The 16526-nt window shown below is 42.7% G+C and overlaps 1 protein-coding gene across 1 annotated transcript in view; it reads left to right on the plus strand.

Annotated features, from left to right (window-relative positions):
* The first annotated feature begins 8469 nt into the window (after positions 1 to 8469).
* Akap10 (A-kinase anchoring protein 10) overlaps positions 8470 to 16526 on the plus strand; it is a 68721-nt gene continuing 60664 nt past the window's right edge. The window contains exons 1-2 of the mRNA XM_038328037.1: positions 8470 to 8686; positions 16374 to 16421. Coding sequence (XP_038183965.1) covers positions 8599 to 8686; positions 16374 to 16421 — 136 coding nt within the window. The 5' untranslated portion in view covers positions 8470 to 8598. The remainder of the gene's footprint in view (positions 8687 to 16373; positions 16422 to 16526) is intronic.

Raw genomic sequence — 16526 nt, forward strand, 5'->3', positions numbered from 1 at the left:
ACTAAACTGAATGCTGAGAGAAAGAAGGCATAGTAAGGAGACTCCATGTAGCTGCCACTGGGAACAGACACGCTAGAACCTTGCTGGTATGACACAGCCACATGTCAATACACAGATTAATAGAAATGGGTTAAATTAAGATGTAAGAGTTAGCCAATAAGAAGCTAGAGCTAATGAGCCAAGCAGTTGTCGGGGTCCGTGGCCCCAATAGAAACTATTTTTCCCTAACTCGACCAGTATAGAGGCGCGAGAAATACAGTTCACACAGCCATATTGGAAGGGCATCTCAGGCTTCATCCATTCCTTAAGATCTACACACGTTTATTATTTAAACACCTTTTATCCCTCCTGTAAGCCAAGGTGGATACTCATTAATATTCTCTTTCTGGGGGACCACAGGACTATGGAAAACACCTGCACCTTAAGTCACCAGCTTTGGAATCAACACCTCTCCCCAGGCGATCTACATAATAACAAAAGAGAAGGAGCCATACATCCTGAGTCTTTGTCAGGTGGTTAGCTTGTTTGGCAGGATTGCAGCTGCTTTGGAAATTAATCATGGCCAGAGAGCCTGGCTGTAAATATTTTGTATGAAATATGGGCCTACAAGCAGTGATTTAATCAATACAATTTCTGTGTGACTATTTTGAGTCTGGGCAGCCAGGAATTAATCAGCCATATCCAACAACACTTCTCAGAAGATGACGGGTATTGTAGAATCTCCACATGGATCTTGCTTTCTTTGGGACAAAAAGTTAGCCACTGAGCAAGAAACTTCCCTTGCCTCAACTGTGAACAGTATACTGTTTAAATTGGACAAGCAGGACACAAAAGAAAGTGATTGCCCAACTTTGCCAAGACAAGGAGTAACAGTCCTTCAAAATCCCTGCATCACAGAAAAGTCTGTCAGATATTCTATGCCAATAGGTCAAAGATGGATGCCAAAGTTGCAGAAGAACCTTGGGTGACTGTCCAGGCAGCCAGTTGTGTCTGCCATTTCTATAGTTTTAGAAGTTGCTTGCTCTGTACTTCCTGTTTTCTCAAGTAATATTATATCCACCTTGGGTCTCTGATGGAGTTGAAGACTAGATAGTTATACTCACATCTTTTCTTGTTACCAAATTCAGAAAACCACAAAAGAGGTGTAAAGTGTATAAGATTGAAAGACTTAATTGTTTCTCTAAAACAATGTTTTGAGGTCTAAAAAGATAGTTTTAAGATGGTAATACAAGTTATAATAAAAAATGGTTTAGGCATAAAACTTTAAATTCATCAAGATAAGATATTTAAGAGTATTTTCTCTGAATATTCCAAATACAAATGGACTAGACACTGTGAATGTAGTTCTTACTTGATAATTGTTTTTATTGCATATAGTTTCATTTGTTAAAGTTAATACCTGTCCTTTCTATTTAGATAAAACCTGATAATTGTTCTTATTGTATATAGCTTTACTATGTTAGAGTTAAAACCTTTCCTTTTTATTTAGACAAAAGGGCAAGATATTTTGGAATAACCTTTTTGTACACTGTGAAGATGTGTCACTCTGGTTGGATTAATAGAAAGCTGGACAGCTGCCGGGTGGTGGCACACACCTTTAATCCCAGCACTTGGGAGGCAGAGACAGGCCAGTCTAGTCTACAGAGCGAATTTCAGGTCAGGCTCCAAAGCTACAGAGAAACCCTGTTTTGAAAAACAAAAAATGGGGCTGGAGAGATGGCTCAGAGGTTAAGAGCATTGCCTGCTCTTCTAAAGGTCCTGAGTTCAATTCCCAGCAACCACATGGTGACTCACAACCATCTGTAAAGGGGTCTGGTGCCCTCTTCTGGCCTTCAGGCATACACACAGACAGAATATTGTATACATAATAAATAATAAATATTTAAAAAAGAAGAAAAACAAAAAATGAAAAAACAAACAAGAAGCTGGACAGTCACTAACTAGGCAGGATTTTCAGGGCAGAGAGGATGCTGGAAAGATGTTGGAGATGCCAGGAGATACAAAACACGCAGCATGGACAATACAGAGATGAGATAATAAAGCCATGAGGCAGAATGTAAATTAATAGAAACAAACCTAGGCTATCAACTGAGCTTTCATAATTAATAATAAGTCTCTGTGTCATTATTGTCATTATTGGAGAGTTGACAGTTCTGATGAAAAATCTGCCTAAAGATGATTTCATTGAAACCACTACAATAGATAGTCTTTAAAAAATAAATCCAGCCAGTCGATGGTGGTGCATGCCTTTAATCCCAGCACTCAGGAGGCAGAGGCAGGCGGATCTCTGAGTTCGAGGCCAGCCTGGTCTACAGAGCTAGTTCCAGGATAAGTTGCAAAGCTACAAAGAAACCCTGTCTCGAAAAACAAAATTCCAAACTTTAAATTGCCTCTGATCCCAATCAATTTTCATGAAGAGTGTGGGAAAGCAAGACTGGGCAGCGGCTTGCCACTAGATGCTCTCATATGCTCCTGTGCCTAGTTAAGGCTTATGCCCTCTGGAGTCCTGACCCGAGTCCAGGCATCAATCCACTGCATAGCTATTTCCTTGTAGCAGACACTGAATTCAGTATGAAAATATGCATCCAATAATTTTTTTTTATTTTTATCTCAAGTCCTTGAAATGTAACTTGTCATTGTTAACTCTCTGGCACTTCTACACAGAGCCTAAAGAAAGGCTGGAGACAAAGAGTCCTTGGTACTTGTTACCCGACATTATTCCTGGGGAGATGTGACCATCTGCTGATGTTCTGCTAAGCCCAGTTAGGCAACCAAAGCAATGACATAACCAAAGTCCAACGTGGTGAAGCAATGAGGTTACTGGGGTTACTTGTAGGAGCCATTGTGACTCAGAAGCAGCTGCTGTTGGTGTAGAGTGCGCAGAAAGACAATTTGTGTTTTACAACTTAAGAGCTCTCTTAATTGCATCATGCGTACCACAGTGCTGAATAGTTGCCTGTGGCTAGTGGCTACCGTACAGAACAAGGCAGGTCTGAAGAAGGCTTGGTTGGACACTGGAGCATTGTGTTGGGAATCATACTAATTGGATTCGGTGAACAATGGCAAGTATGTTGGCACGAGCATGCATTACAGTGGATAGCAGTGCAGCCACTCTGGTACTGCTGTAACCAAAGTATTGAAGAGAATAGCTTAAAGACAGGAAGGATTTGTTTAGCTCATGGTCTCATGCTTTCCCTGCCTCATGCCCTTGGACAGAACACCATGGTGTGTGAGATGGCTTCCTCAATAGCAGACAGACAGCAGACAGGAGCATGTAGGAAACCAGGCCAGATACAGCCCCAAAGACAAGACCTCAGTGATCTACTGCCTCCAACCACATCCTACCTCCTACCTTTCATTACTATTAAAAAATTCCGTAAAATGATAAGCCCATCAAGGGATTGATCTGTTTGTTAAATCAAAACTCTCATACTTGTGTCTCTGGAAATATTCTCAGAGACACACCAGAGATGTGATCTACTAATACCCTGGGCATTAGCAAACTGACAATCAAAATTAACCAAGAAATGTTTTCATGCAAGAAATGTTTGTACAATCCCAAATATGTAGGAATATAAAATAGGCACATAAAACAAGCGTTTACTAACAGAGTAGAATTTTACCATTTATTTTAAAGGAAAGCAAATCTGCACACTAAGGTTTGCCTGTTTATTTTTACACAAAGAATTAAATATTGGCTAAATATTTGGTACTATAAGATACAAAGCATTGTCAGTGTCTGTCAGAGTTGAATGATATTTTGATTTTATAAAGGTCACTGCTGACAGTGCTGCTTTACCTAAATGTTTGGGGCCATTTCAGAGTTTTGGGGAATGTCTCTGGCCACATCCCAAGAAAAGTTTAACAACTTTTAATGAAGTGCAATTCAGAAAATCAAACAGAAAATTGGAAAATCAAACATTCTAACAGTGCAATCCAAGCATATCCTAATTTGACGCTTCTATGCTGAGGAATGGGGGTAGGGAATATTGAACATTTTCCACAGTGAAGAAAGCATTGTATTTCAATAACATCAGAAAACTTAAGGGAGAGATGGCTCAGAGGTTATGAGCACTGGCTGCTCTCCCAGAGGACCTGAGTTCAATTCCCAGCAACTACATGGTGGTTCACAACCATTTGTAATGAGATCTGGTGCCCTCTTCTGGTATGTGTACATATAATAAATAAATTTTAAAAAACTTGATAAGTACAACAAAGAACACTGCAATTTATAATCTATAGTAGTCTCAACTCTGATCTAATGTGTTTCAGGCATCATTTACTGGTGTTCTGTGGAGGTACAATACTTGTAGTTCTAAGTACAGCACGTGTGTTCAAAAGCAAGGCTGCGTAAAAGTTGTGTGATTCATCAAGGCAAGTGCTGATGGAAATATCTTAGGGACTTATCACACCTTTGATTTTTAATTTTATTTTAAACTGATTTGTTTATTTATAAGTGGACCTGTGGAGGGGTACACATGCCTCTGTGTGTGTGTATGTGTGTGCATATGTGTGTGTATGTATGTTTCTCTCTCTCTGTGTGTGTGTGTGTAGGTGTGTAGAGCCCAGAGTAGGGCATTAAGTGTCCTCTACCACTGTCTGCCTATTCTTCTGAACCAGGGCCTCTTTCTGAATCTGGAAGCAAGCAAGCCCCAGCCATCCTCCTGTCTCTGCCTATCTCAGAGCTGGGGTGACAGGTGTGCGCTGGACACACAGTCTATTATTTAGTTTCTGGGACACAAACTTCAGTTCTCATGATTACACAGCAGATGTTCTTGCTGGGTCATCCCTCCTGCCCTCATTTTAAAGCTGTAGTCATTGTACATCCAGAAACCTTTCGCTATAGCCCCCACATTCAGTAAAGGGACCCCACGTGTGTCACATTTTAAGAAGCTGGAGGTTACTGTTCACCTATACTTATCTTCCCCAGAGAGGAGTCTTCCAAAGCAGATGCAAGTCATCTAGAGTGGCCATAACTAGAGCAAGACCTCCAGAAGTCACCACTCCACCAGCAGTCGTGGGTGTGTGGTTCTGCAGCTGGATAATTTTCTCCAAGAGCTTGTGGCGTGCTGAGAACAGCCACACTGCCCTCTGTTGGCTGCTTAGCTGACAACTCAAAGTAGCCAGGCACTAGCTGGGGAAGATCTAAATTCTTGATATTCCTACTAGTTTAGCTTACTTACATAAATAATCAAGTGTGATTATGACAAAAACTAATTATAGGATTACCATTCTCAACAATACAGTATTAAATGCTAATAGAGGTCAGAACACAAACCTTTAGCCACATATCCTTTGGGAGAGGAGATCCCTAGGTCTGTCTCAGAGAGAAAGGGCTGAAGTTGCATGATTCCCTTCCTGCTCCCAGAGATCTAATGTCGTGGCTCTTAAAGTTTCCTCCACTTCTCAACAACACCACAGGCTGATGACAAGCCTTCAAACAAGAGCCTTTGGGTAGGCAGTTCAGATCCAAACCTTAACAATGGCTGTGACGCCCTCAGAAAGCACCTGAAGCATCCGGGATGCTAAGTATTGCTCATCTTCTGCATCTGTTCCTGAGTACGAGATGCAGGGGTATTAGCTAGAGGTGGAAAGTGTCAGCCCCCAGACACAGTGTTCACCTCAAAAGGAGTAAGAAAGTTTATTCGGGAGCCAAATTCAACTGATCGTGGCTCAGGAATACAGATTCTGTTTTTTTCCAAATACAATGTTCCATTGTAGAAGTGGTTACATGAGATTTTTATTAGTTACAAAGCAAAGTTATAAATCCAAGTATTTATCTGCCTATAGGTGGGTTAGAGCAAATCAGGAAAGCTCTGTTATAGGTTTTAATTATACCTGATGACATTCTTAGCTTTTGATTGATGGAAACTGGTGGTCTGTTAAGGATCCATTTCAAGGTCTTGGTAGTTATAGGTTGTTAAATCAGACACCGTAATGGGAAATGAATGGCTTTCAAAAGGCCTAAAAATATCTCAAGATATTTTGGTTCTTGTATGCAACAACTTAACTGCTCCAAAATTTTAAAGCTAATCATTTGGCCTTAAAGGATTTATAACACAGGTGTAGTCTTCCTTCCTTTCCTTCCTTCTTTCCTTCATTCCTTCCCTTCCCTTCCCTACTGGAATAGCAGTTGAAATCTTGTCTCTACCTCTTATCACCTTCGTAATCCTAGGTCATTATGAAGAACTGCAGACCATCATCTCTAAACAGCAGGCATGGATGGCAGGGCCTCTCATGGGGTAGTGGTGGTACGGTGGTGGGGTGCGTGTGGAAAGGATAAGCGAGGTTTTGATTGTAAAGTACTAGGCACATAGAGACCACATCACAAGCACTCAGTAAATAAAGACGGCTATGATTAGCTGACTGCTGTATCTTTAGTTGTCTCAGAGCTGCTATAAACAATATAATGTATTCAAGAGACTAATAGAATAAAGCAGTTTTTAATATACAGTTTTGCAGAAAGGGATGCCACCGAAGAGAAAGGCAAAAATTGCTGGTGCAATGCTTTGGTATGGGACAGTGGTTTTTAAGGTCCTTCAATCTGGAGAAATTCCAGTCCTTGTCTTCATTGGCCAGGACTTGCTCTTTTCCCAAATTTCCCATTTTATTGGTTTAGGACACAAAGCCTTATCTTAAAAAATAGTTTGGAGCTTGAGAGAGCACCTCCCTCCCGCTTATGACCATGGGCTCAACTAAAGCAGCAGAATAACTTTCTGTGACAAGCTGGCATCTCACACTGAAAATGGACCATAATAATTTATTTCTGACAGAGAATAAAGCAACTCCAGAATTTCTGGTAGAAGGGACTCAAAGGGATCAATCTTACTGGGAAACATTCCCTCAACACTGATCTATGTTAAGTCAGAGAGAATGAGTAAGGGCTCGTACTAGAACCAGAGCCCTCTCTTCAACCCCTTTGGCATTTCGCTCTTTCAGAGGATTTTTCCCGCTTATCCTTCTGGGGATCCTCCTGCCTGATCAACCACAAATACAAAGCAGTCCCTGCCAAGATCGGAAGTCCAGAAGGGAAAGGAATGAGATAAGCACAACTCATTCTCAGAGAAGAGAGTGGATGCTCTGACCACATGACCCTTCGCAAGTGTTGTCTGTGCTCCTAAGTGCTCTGCCGTTCATTCAGCACCCTGTTTTGTTTTTATCATTCTGAGACAATTTCTATGTATCGCTGGCTGGCCTAAAATTCCCCAAGGAAACCAAGCTGGCCTCAAACTCAGGAGATCCACTTGTTTCTGCCTTCCAAGTGCTGGCATTAAAAGCTTAACATTATTAGGCACGAAATGGGGTTGTGGGTAGCTCAGAGTGCAATGGTAGGTGTTCCTCCGAACTCTGCACAGGTGACTCTTCCCACCATTACCTCATCAAGGACAGTCACAGCCTCTGCTCTTCTTTCCTGCTCTTGTCCAGCATTTCTAGAGATGGGTTTTTGTTTTGTTTTGAACCCGGAAGAGGTGCGACCTTTAAACTCCAGCTTCACTTCTAGTTAGCTGTGACCTTGGGTGGGCTGTGCCTCTCAACGTGTTTCCTTCACACCAAGAACAAGCCAAAAGACTGTTACTAACCTGGAGGACTTAGTACAATATCTATGCACGGGATATTTTTAAGAATTTAGCTCTGGCGATGTTTCATGTCTTAACAAACAGGCCCGAAAACAAAACTGGCAAATGTATTAATCTGCTCTTAACAATATGATTAAGACTCCAGGCTTTATTTAGTTCCTGTTTTACACATCGAATAATCAGGCAAGTTGCATCTTCTGAACTTGTTTCTCCCTCTGCCTTATCTAGATTTCACTGATTCAACACAAAAATCAGCAAATATATGCGTCATGAGTTCCTGGCTCCTTTCTGACAGGAACTACAGCTATAGTGATTATCCACTCAGGGCACTAAAGATGGGGAAGCTTTAAGTGTTGAAGGAAGCCAGTAGATTCATAGGAAGTTAGCATCTGAATAAGAACGGAAAAGGTTCACTGTCGAGGCTTTTAGGTTGCAGGCCCTTTCCGTTTTGAGCATCTGTAGGGATCTCATTCTGAAAATAAGCTTACTACTCCTTCTCTTTCCTTCCCGAGGTCACTTTGAGGGACGGAGACTCAGGAGCTACGTAAGGAAAAATGACTGCCCTCGACTCCACGTCCTGCTGGTTCGCCTGGGCGTCCGGAAGACCTGGCAGGGCAAAGCTGCCAGTCACTCCGTGCCATTTAGCAAAATTCCGCGGAAAGGCGGCGGAGCAGTACTGGCCCCAGCTTTGCGAAGACGATCAACGAAGAAAACACACCACCATCCCGAGCCACCCGCTGGAAGGGCTCGCGGATGCGAGGACGCCAGGTCACGTGGACGCGGCGGGCGCGCTCCCCGGCCCCGCGGGAGGAGGTGCGCGGGAGGGGGCGGGGCCGGGGCCTCCCGTGAAGCCCCGCGCGCGGAAGGACCGGAACTCCGGGCGGGTGGCTTGTTGATAACATGGCGGCAGCAGCTGCCCGGGCATCCCGAGGAGGTGGCAGCGCCCACACCCGGAAGAAGGGACTGTTTTCGGGCTAGTGCGGCGGCTCCTGCGGACCCGGAAGTCCCAGCCAGCTGCTGAATGAGGGGAGCAGGGTCCTCCCCGCGACAGTCCCCCCGCGCCCTCCGCCCCGACCCGGGCCCCGCCATGTCCTTCTTCCGGCGGAAAGGTAGCCGAGGGGTCGCCGGCCGGGGGCGAGCCGGGCGGCGGTGGGGCGGCCGACCTGCAAGGGTTTTGTCAGGGCGGCTGCGAGGCTCTCGGTGAGCTGCTCGGCCTCGGCGTCGACACCCGCGGTGCGGTGCGGTGCGCTGCCCGGGACTCTGCAGGGTAGAAGGTGGCCTCCTCCAGCGAGGTCGGAGGGGGCATTGTCGCGCTGGGCCGAAAGTGCTCGCTCAAACCCGTAGAAGTTAACACTTGTTTGCTAAAGAATGGCTTTTCTGGTGTGTTTGGTGTCCAGAGGTTTGGATGTGTGTGTTGTCTATGTGCACGCGCGCACTATGGATCAGGATCAGGGAAATCCCTTTACTTGTAGGAAGTCTGACTTTTTCGAATATCGAGGGACTTATACCTGAAACCACGTGAAACTGTTGTTTGTTCAACCAGAGCTTTTTTGTCCAGTTTCCTCTTTTGGGGGCGGGGGTGGAAAGCGGAAGGGGGCCCACTGTTATTCCTAAAATTTCTTACTACTGAAGTTCCGTATTCAGAAGACGACTGCTTTTGCTGATTTAGCAAGTTTACAAATTATTGGAATCGTTGCTGTTTTTATAAATGAACTACTTAGGTTTCTGGTGTTCAGTTGTAAAAGCTTTCTCCGTTTTAAAGTAGAGGCAGGGTGATTTTGATCCTGGAGAAGGTTGCATTTCATTAAAAATAAATACACAAATTGAACAAGCAAATTTCTTTAGATCAGATGATGGTTCTGTCTCTTGTTGCTTCAGAGAAGATGTAACAGAATTTTTTTTCTTTTTTGAAAATACATTACGTGTTCACGTGACAAACTTTTTCATAAACTCTGTAACCTGGAACAGCCAGTTAACCCACTTCTCTCCCCCGCTGAGAATCATAGGACTGAGGCTGACTGTTAGCACTAGCTGGTAAAATGGCAGGACGCTTTATCAGTACAGTACCTAATGTTAATGATGCCTCCGGAGTCATTAACTGGACCTGCTTTGACAGTGGTGGGCGCTTACTTTTAAAGGGGGAAGATACATTCTAAGTATGGGATTAATTTCATGTTGCACGACAGCAGAGTGTTGTCTGTTTATTCAACACACACTGCCAAGTGTCCAGTTGACCAGACACTGTGCGAGGATGTCATTGAATAGTCTCTAGTAGGCAGACAATAAATAAGCAAAAAGACAAAAAAATTTAAATATTAAAATAGTTGCATGTATATCCCTTACAAACTGAATTTTGTGTAATGAGAGTAATTTATGAACAGGAACCATTTTGGATGGGTGTTAGAGGAAGAACTCAGGATGTAACCTTGAAACATAAAGCTAGTGGATCAGTGCTAGGATGTAACTTTAGAGAGGTCAGGAAAGACACCGTGGGCACCAGAAATGAAGCGCTGGTGCCCTTCAGGAAAGGCAAGCCAGCTTCTGTGACTGAGGCATAGAGAGATAGGTGGGTCAATGCCACATTATTGAGTTTTATTCCAAGTGCAGAGAGCATATATTGTAGAACTTGGAGAGGGATAACGTGACAATAAAGAGTGATCTGATTATTTGTGTGGAAAGCTCATTCTCCAGCCAGGTGGCTCGGCAGGTAAAGACCCTTGCTCTGCAGCCTGAGCATCTGAGTTTGTGCCCCAGGACCCACAGTGGTGGAGGGGGAAGAGTGGCTTCCATAAATTGTCCTCTGACCTCCACACATTTGCTGTGACATGTTCACACCCACAAAATAAATAAAAGTACTTTTTAAAAAAAATTATTCCAGATGAGTTTCGGAGACTGGATGTGGCAGGTGAAGCTAGAAACAGGCTTTTTTGAAGCGTTGGGGTTGAGGCAGTCTAGCTTTGTAGCCATGGTCTTATTATTTGCTGGTTACATCAGGGCCCTCTAACGTGCAGCCATTATCCTGTCTGTAGTATTGGGATTGTAGGCATGTATCCCCACGTGTCTTCCGAAAACGCTCTTATAAAGATCCTCCTCATTTTATTTTTCTTTCTTGATAGAGATTTACTATATTACATTTCATTTAAAATGGTAAGTCTCAAAGCTAGAAAAGGAGGCAGGGGGTGGCTCAGCCCTTCAGAGCCTGTGTTAGTGCACAGAGGAACTCACATGATAGCTTACAGCCATCTGTAACTTCAGGTCCAGGGAATCCTGTACCCACCTCTGGCCTCCCTGGGCACTAGGCATGCACATGGTATACATACATAGATGTGCAAGTAAAACACACAGCAACAACCAAATAAGAGGAAAACTAAAAATTACCTTAGTGTTTTCTTATTTTTACCTCTCTATTGTGTTAAGTTTTTCTTTTATATCTAAGTCTTTTGAGCGATGCTTTTTGTAATTTTTCTGTCATGGCTTTCATCTTTTATTTTTTGGGGGGTTTTCATATCAATATCTTGATACGTGGCCATTACTGACCCTTAAACGTACGACAATCCTTAGTCTTCTGAGTACGGGATTGGGATTGCAGGGCTGTAATAAAGCCTGGCCCGTCTTGTCTCTTCTGGTATACATGCTCTAGAATGGGTGGAGTTACAAGATTCTCATTTGTCTTTGAAAATATCTTAAAGATGTCACTCATGGTCAGGTACGGGTAGCTCACGCCTTTTATCCCAGCACTCAGGAGCCAGAGGCAGGTGGACCTCTGTGAGTTCGAAGCCAGCCTAGTCTACAGTTCCAGGGCTGCATAGAGAAACCCTGTCTCCAAAAGCAAAAAGTCTGTCATGATGGTCCCTTTAGTTCTACTTTGACATAGAAAGTGTCCCATAGGAATTGGCACTGACTTATTTTATTTGTATGGGTGTTTTGTCTGTGTGTATGTATGTGTGTGCACCATGTGTGTGCCTGTGCCTGAGGAGACCAGAAGAGAGCATCTAATCCTCTAGAACTGGAGTTACAGATGGTTGTGAGCCACCAAATGGGTGATGGGAATTTATTGTAACTACTTGATTCTTTTATAAATATATCTCTGTTTAATTAGTTTTAAACTAGTAATAAACTAGTTTTCCTAGTAATAAAACTTATTCCTTAATTTTTACTTGCAAATATTGATGTTGATAATCATTCAAGTAGGTATCTTCCTATGCAAATATGCAAAAGTATCACCAGGCTGAGATAACAAATGTAAAGTGGTTAGAACAGTTGCCCTACTGTAGCCATGCTTTTCCTTATTCTCATCCTTTTTTTAACTGTGCCAGCTTTCTCTTTTTTTTTTTTTTTTTTTCTTTTTTTTTTTTTGGTTTTTCGAGACAGGGTTTCTCTGCAGCTTTTTTAGAGCCTCTCCTGGAACTAGCTCTTGTAGACCAGGCTGGCCTCGAACTCACAGAGATCCACCTGCCTCTGCCTCCCGAGTGCTGGGATTAAAGGCGTGCGCCACCACCGCCCGGCCAGCTTTCTCTTTTAGAAGTGTTGTTGATAGGCACAGTTGCACACTGGGAAGGCAAAATACAGCTCCCAGAACATAAACTATCACACCTGGCCACTTGGCACTGTGCTTTCAGCCAGTTGAATAGATCATGGCTCTGAAACCCAAAAGACACAAGCAGAAAGGAGAATGCCTTCTTCAGTTCAGTGACCTCAACCTTCAAGGGCTAATAAAAATCCTATGGCCATTTGCTGGACCTAAGAAGAGCAGCAAATTTCAGCCCACTCCAGTACACTCAGAACTGCATTTGAGATGGAGCTTTTTTCTTCTAGAAATTTGTTTTTAAAATTCTTTAAATTATGTGTGTGTGCGCGCACACGCACGCGCGGGAATACAGGTGCCCTGAGTTCAGAAGAGTGTCATATCCTCTGGAGTTGCAAGCCACTTGACACTTGTGGTAGGATCCAAACTTGGGTCTGCTACAAGAGTAGTATGTGCTCTTGGGTTTTTTGTTATTGTTGTTGTTGCTTTTGTTTTGTTTTTTTGTTTTTCAAGACAGGATTTTTCTGTGTAGTCCAAGCTGTCCTGGAACTCAGACCCATCTATCTGTCTGCCCGAGTGATGGGTGACAGGCGCGTGCCACCACACCTAGCAGTAGTTTGTGCCCTTCACTACAGAGCCATCTTTCCAGCCTGCTGTTTTATTTTTTATTTTTATTTTATTTATTTATTTTGGTTTTTCGAGACAGGGTTTCTCTGCAGCTTTAGAGCCTGTCCTGGAGCTAGCTCTTGTAGACCAGGCTGGTCTTGAACTCACAGAGATCCGCCTGCCTCTGCCTCCCGAGTGCTGGGATTAAAGGCGTGCGCCACCACTGCCCGGCTTCAGCCTGCTGTTTTAAAATACCGTTCTCTGCCCCAAGAGCAGATGTTTGTTTTCCCTCTAAATCATTTCAAATTTTGTTTTATTCACCAATTGTGCTCCTTCTTATTTGGGATTTTTATTTATATATATATATTTTACTATTGTGTCTGTGCACAAGTGTCACTGGGCATGTAAGACTGGAGTACAACTTTGTGGGGTCAGCCCTCTTCTCCTAACTGACTGTGGGTTCTGAAGATAAATTCAGGTTAATCAAGCTTATGTGGCCAACTATTTATGGGCTAAGCCCTCACTCTAGTCCCTGAAATTTATTTCTGTATTTCAAAGACACGATACAGTCCATTAGTTTTTTTGTTTTGCATATATGTGTGTGTTTATGTATATATGCATGTATGTATGTATGTATACACACATGAATGTTTTGTGTACATGTATGTATGTATGTGTACCATGTGTGTATCCTGTTATGATAACTGTGAGCCATATCGTGGATGCTGGAAACTAAACCTGGGTCCTCTGGAAGAGTAGCACAGGCTCTTGACCACTAAGCCATCTCAATAGCACAGCGCACCACCAGTTACAGATGTGTCTGTGTGTTTAACAGTGCAAACAGAGACCTTTGAGGTCAGTAGAACTTAAAGTAGTTACAATTTGGGACTTGTGGGATGGTGCAGCACTTTGCCCTGCTGACAACTTGACCTCAGTGCCTGAAACTCATGGTGAAAGGAAAAAGGACTCTCAAACATTGTACTCTGATCTTCATATACGTGTATACTGATAAGACCCACACACAGTGCAATAAATAAAATAAAACTTTGAGATGAAAAAAAACCGTGTATGGGTGTTTGGCCTGCATATATGTTTGTGCTTCATGTGCATGCTGTGCTCTTGGAGGCTGGAAGAGAGTGTTGATCCCCTAGAACTGGAGTTGTAGTCAGTGTGAGCCACCATGGAGGTGTTGAAAATTAAACCTGGGTCCTCTGGAAGAGCAGCCAGTGCTCTTAGCCATGGAGCCAGCTCTTCAACCCCAAATAAAAATTTTGAAAATGTCTATACTCTGGCCCTTTTTCAGGATAAGTTTGTGAACCTTTAATATAGATAAAGATGTAGAGATACAGATAAAGAATAAGAGGTAGGAGATGTGGATTTTTTTTTTCATGCTAGATAAACAGTTACCCCATAAGGAAGGTGATAGCAAAATACTTGTGCTTTCTCAGTCTTTATAAAAATCAGCTCCCTCTTGACAGTCAAGCTGAAATTCAAGTAACATCTCAGAGGACTTCCTTAGCCACCCAGCCTAAATGGAGGCACCTGCCTTGGCCAGTGTTAACTGTCAAAAGTGGTGACACATGGCTGAATTTAGGTTAAGTTCTGGGATAACTCATAAAGGACTGCTGACTGGTGAGGTGCTGAGCAGGAAAGAGAGACAGTTAAGGATGGACTGAAGTTTTACCCAGAGAAAGTCCATACTAAAAACTTGATGATAAGTAGACATGAGCCAAGTTGGAGCTAGGTTTCAGGTAATTTAAGTAAACCTGTCAGATAAAAGTGAACCACAGTTAGCTGCAGCAGTCTGGATTAGATAAGGAGCAAAGCTGAGGTTGGAAAGTTGGAAGTTAGAAATATACAGGTGATGTTAATGGCATTGGTCCTGTTTCCTGACTGTTATGACGTAAGGGTCTTGACCACTTTCCTATTCGTATGTTTTACCTTTACACAAACCCACAGCAACAGCAAGCAGTAGACTGGAACCTCTGAGATCCACTTCTCCAAATATATGATAAAAACAAGGATGATTAGAAATCTGTGGTGCATGCCTTCAATTCCAGCCCTTGGGAGGCAGAGGCAGGGGGATTGGAGTTCAAGGCCAGCCTTGTCTGTGAATGAGTTCCAGTACATCCAGGGCTGTATAGACAAACCCTGTCTCTAAATAAATAAATAAATAAATAAATAAATAAATAAATAAAGGACTTAAGAAAAGTCAGCACTAGCTGGGCAGTGGTGGTGCATGCTTTTAATCCCAGCAGAGGCAGAGATGGAAGGATCTTGGAGTTCGAGGCCAGCCTGGTCTACAGAGCGAGTTCTAAGACAGGCTCCAAAGCTACACAGAAATACTGTCTCACCCCAACCCCCAACCAAAAAAGGTCAGTGCTAATTCTTAGGGGACATTTCTATGTGAAAATATAAATAAGGACAGTCATGACAGACCTTAAGGTATTAATTAAAAGGAAAATGAGAATCTTGTAATTCCATCCCCTCCAGAGCACAGGTTTTTCCATTTCTTGTTAGATGAATGTGACCACAGTGTGCTGGTGGGTGGTGCATGCATGCAGTTCCAGCACTTGGAAGGCTGAGGCAGGAGGACTGCTGTAAGGTACCAGTCACTCCATCACACGTCCTTGTTTTATGTTCCTGACGGCAGTGAGTAGTACCACCCAGCACCATATCTTTTCTATGTTGATGCCTACATGCTTGGAAGTAGACTTGCTGAAGTCAAGGGCACTTCTCTGACGCGGGAGAGTTGGGTACATGCTAGGGACTCAGGTTGTTGATGGTTTGAGGGAGATTCTCTGACAGCCAGCTATTTTTTGCTACTGGCTTTTCAACTTGAATATTTCAGAATATAGAGACACAGCACATTCTAAGATTTCTTACTTTGATAAGCCACTCAAGATGAATTCAAGGAAATTTAGTGTTTAAAACAAACACAAGAAAAGTAAAGCAGATTAAAAATAACCTCATGTCAGGTCTTATAATAGAATCCACACTTGCCTAGAGCATTTACAGCTTTCTTGTTTTTTGTTAAAAGCTTCTTTGCTATAGAATTTTCACTGTTCGTGTAATAAAGGAAAGATGATGTAATCATTTTGGAGACAACTTGTTAGACTTTAGGCTTAGGAATTGAGGTTTGTACCCAAAGCTAGAGAGGGCATACAAAAGAATTAAGATGCTATATATAACCAAAGAGGGTTTTCTTTACTGCACTTGAAGGCAGGCATAGTGGGTGATTCGTGGCGCTAACATCCTAAATTCACTTCAGATGCCTTTTACAAGTGTTTCATTTTTCATCAGCAACCCTCTAAGTGAGTTTTATTAATGACCTGATTTTACTACTTGAGGAAATTAACATTCAGTTAAATAAAATAACTTGTCCAAGATTACATGGCTGATAAGTAGCAAGAGGCAGAACTTGAATATAGCTGTTTTGAAAGTTGGCTCTTGAGAAACCCAGGGATTTTGATCAAGTGCTGTTCAAAGGTTACTTTCTCAGGGAATTCTTTTCTGAGAACTGACCAACCCCCCAGGGCACATAGTTCATTGTTTTGGAATTTAGAATACTCATCTGTTAGATTCAAGGCTCTCTGATGGTGACAGTTTATAGAATGGATCTTTGTGTCTGCAGAAGCTGATCATGATGCCTTTTTGTGTTCTAGTGAAAGGTAAAGAGCAAGAGAAGACCTCAGATGTCAAGTCCATCAAAGGTGAGTGAGTTCTCCTTTGTATTCACAGCCATGGGCTTTGGGGTTATGAGTGCTCTGATTCTTATCTCTTCTCTTCTTGTGACAGTAGTCATTCTTCATTATTAT

The sequence above is a fragment of the Arvicola amphibius genome, chromosome 4 (genome assembly GCF_903992535.2).
Source record: "Arvicola amphibius chromosome 4, mArvAmp1.2, whole genome shotgun sequence".
NCBI classification, from domain to species: Eukaryota; Metazoa; Chordata; class Mammalia; order Rodentia; family Cricetidae; genus Arvicola; species Arvicola amphibius.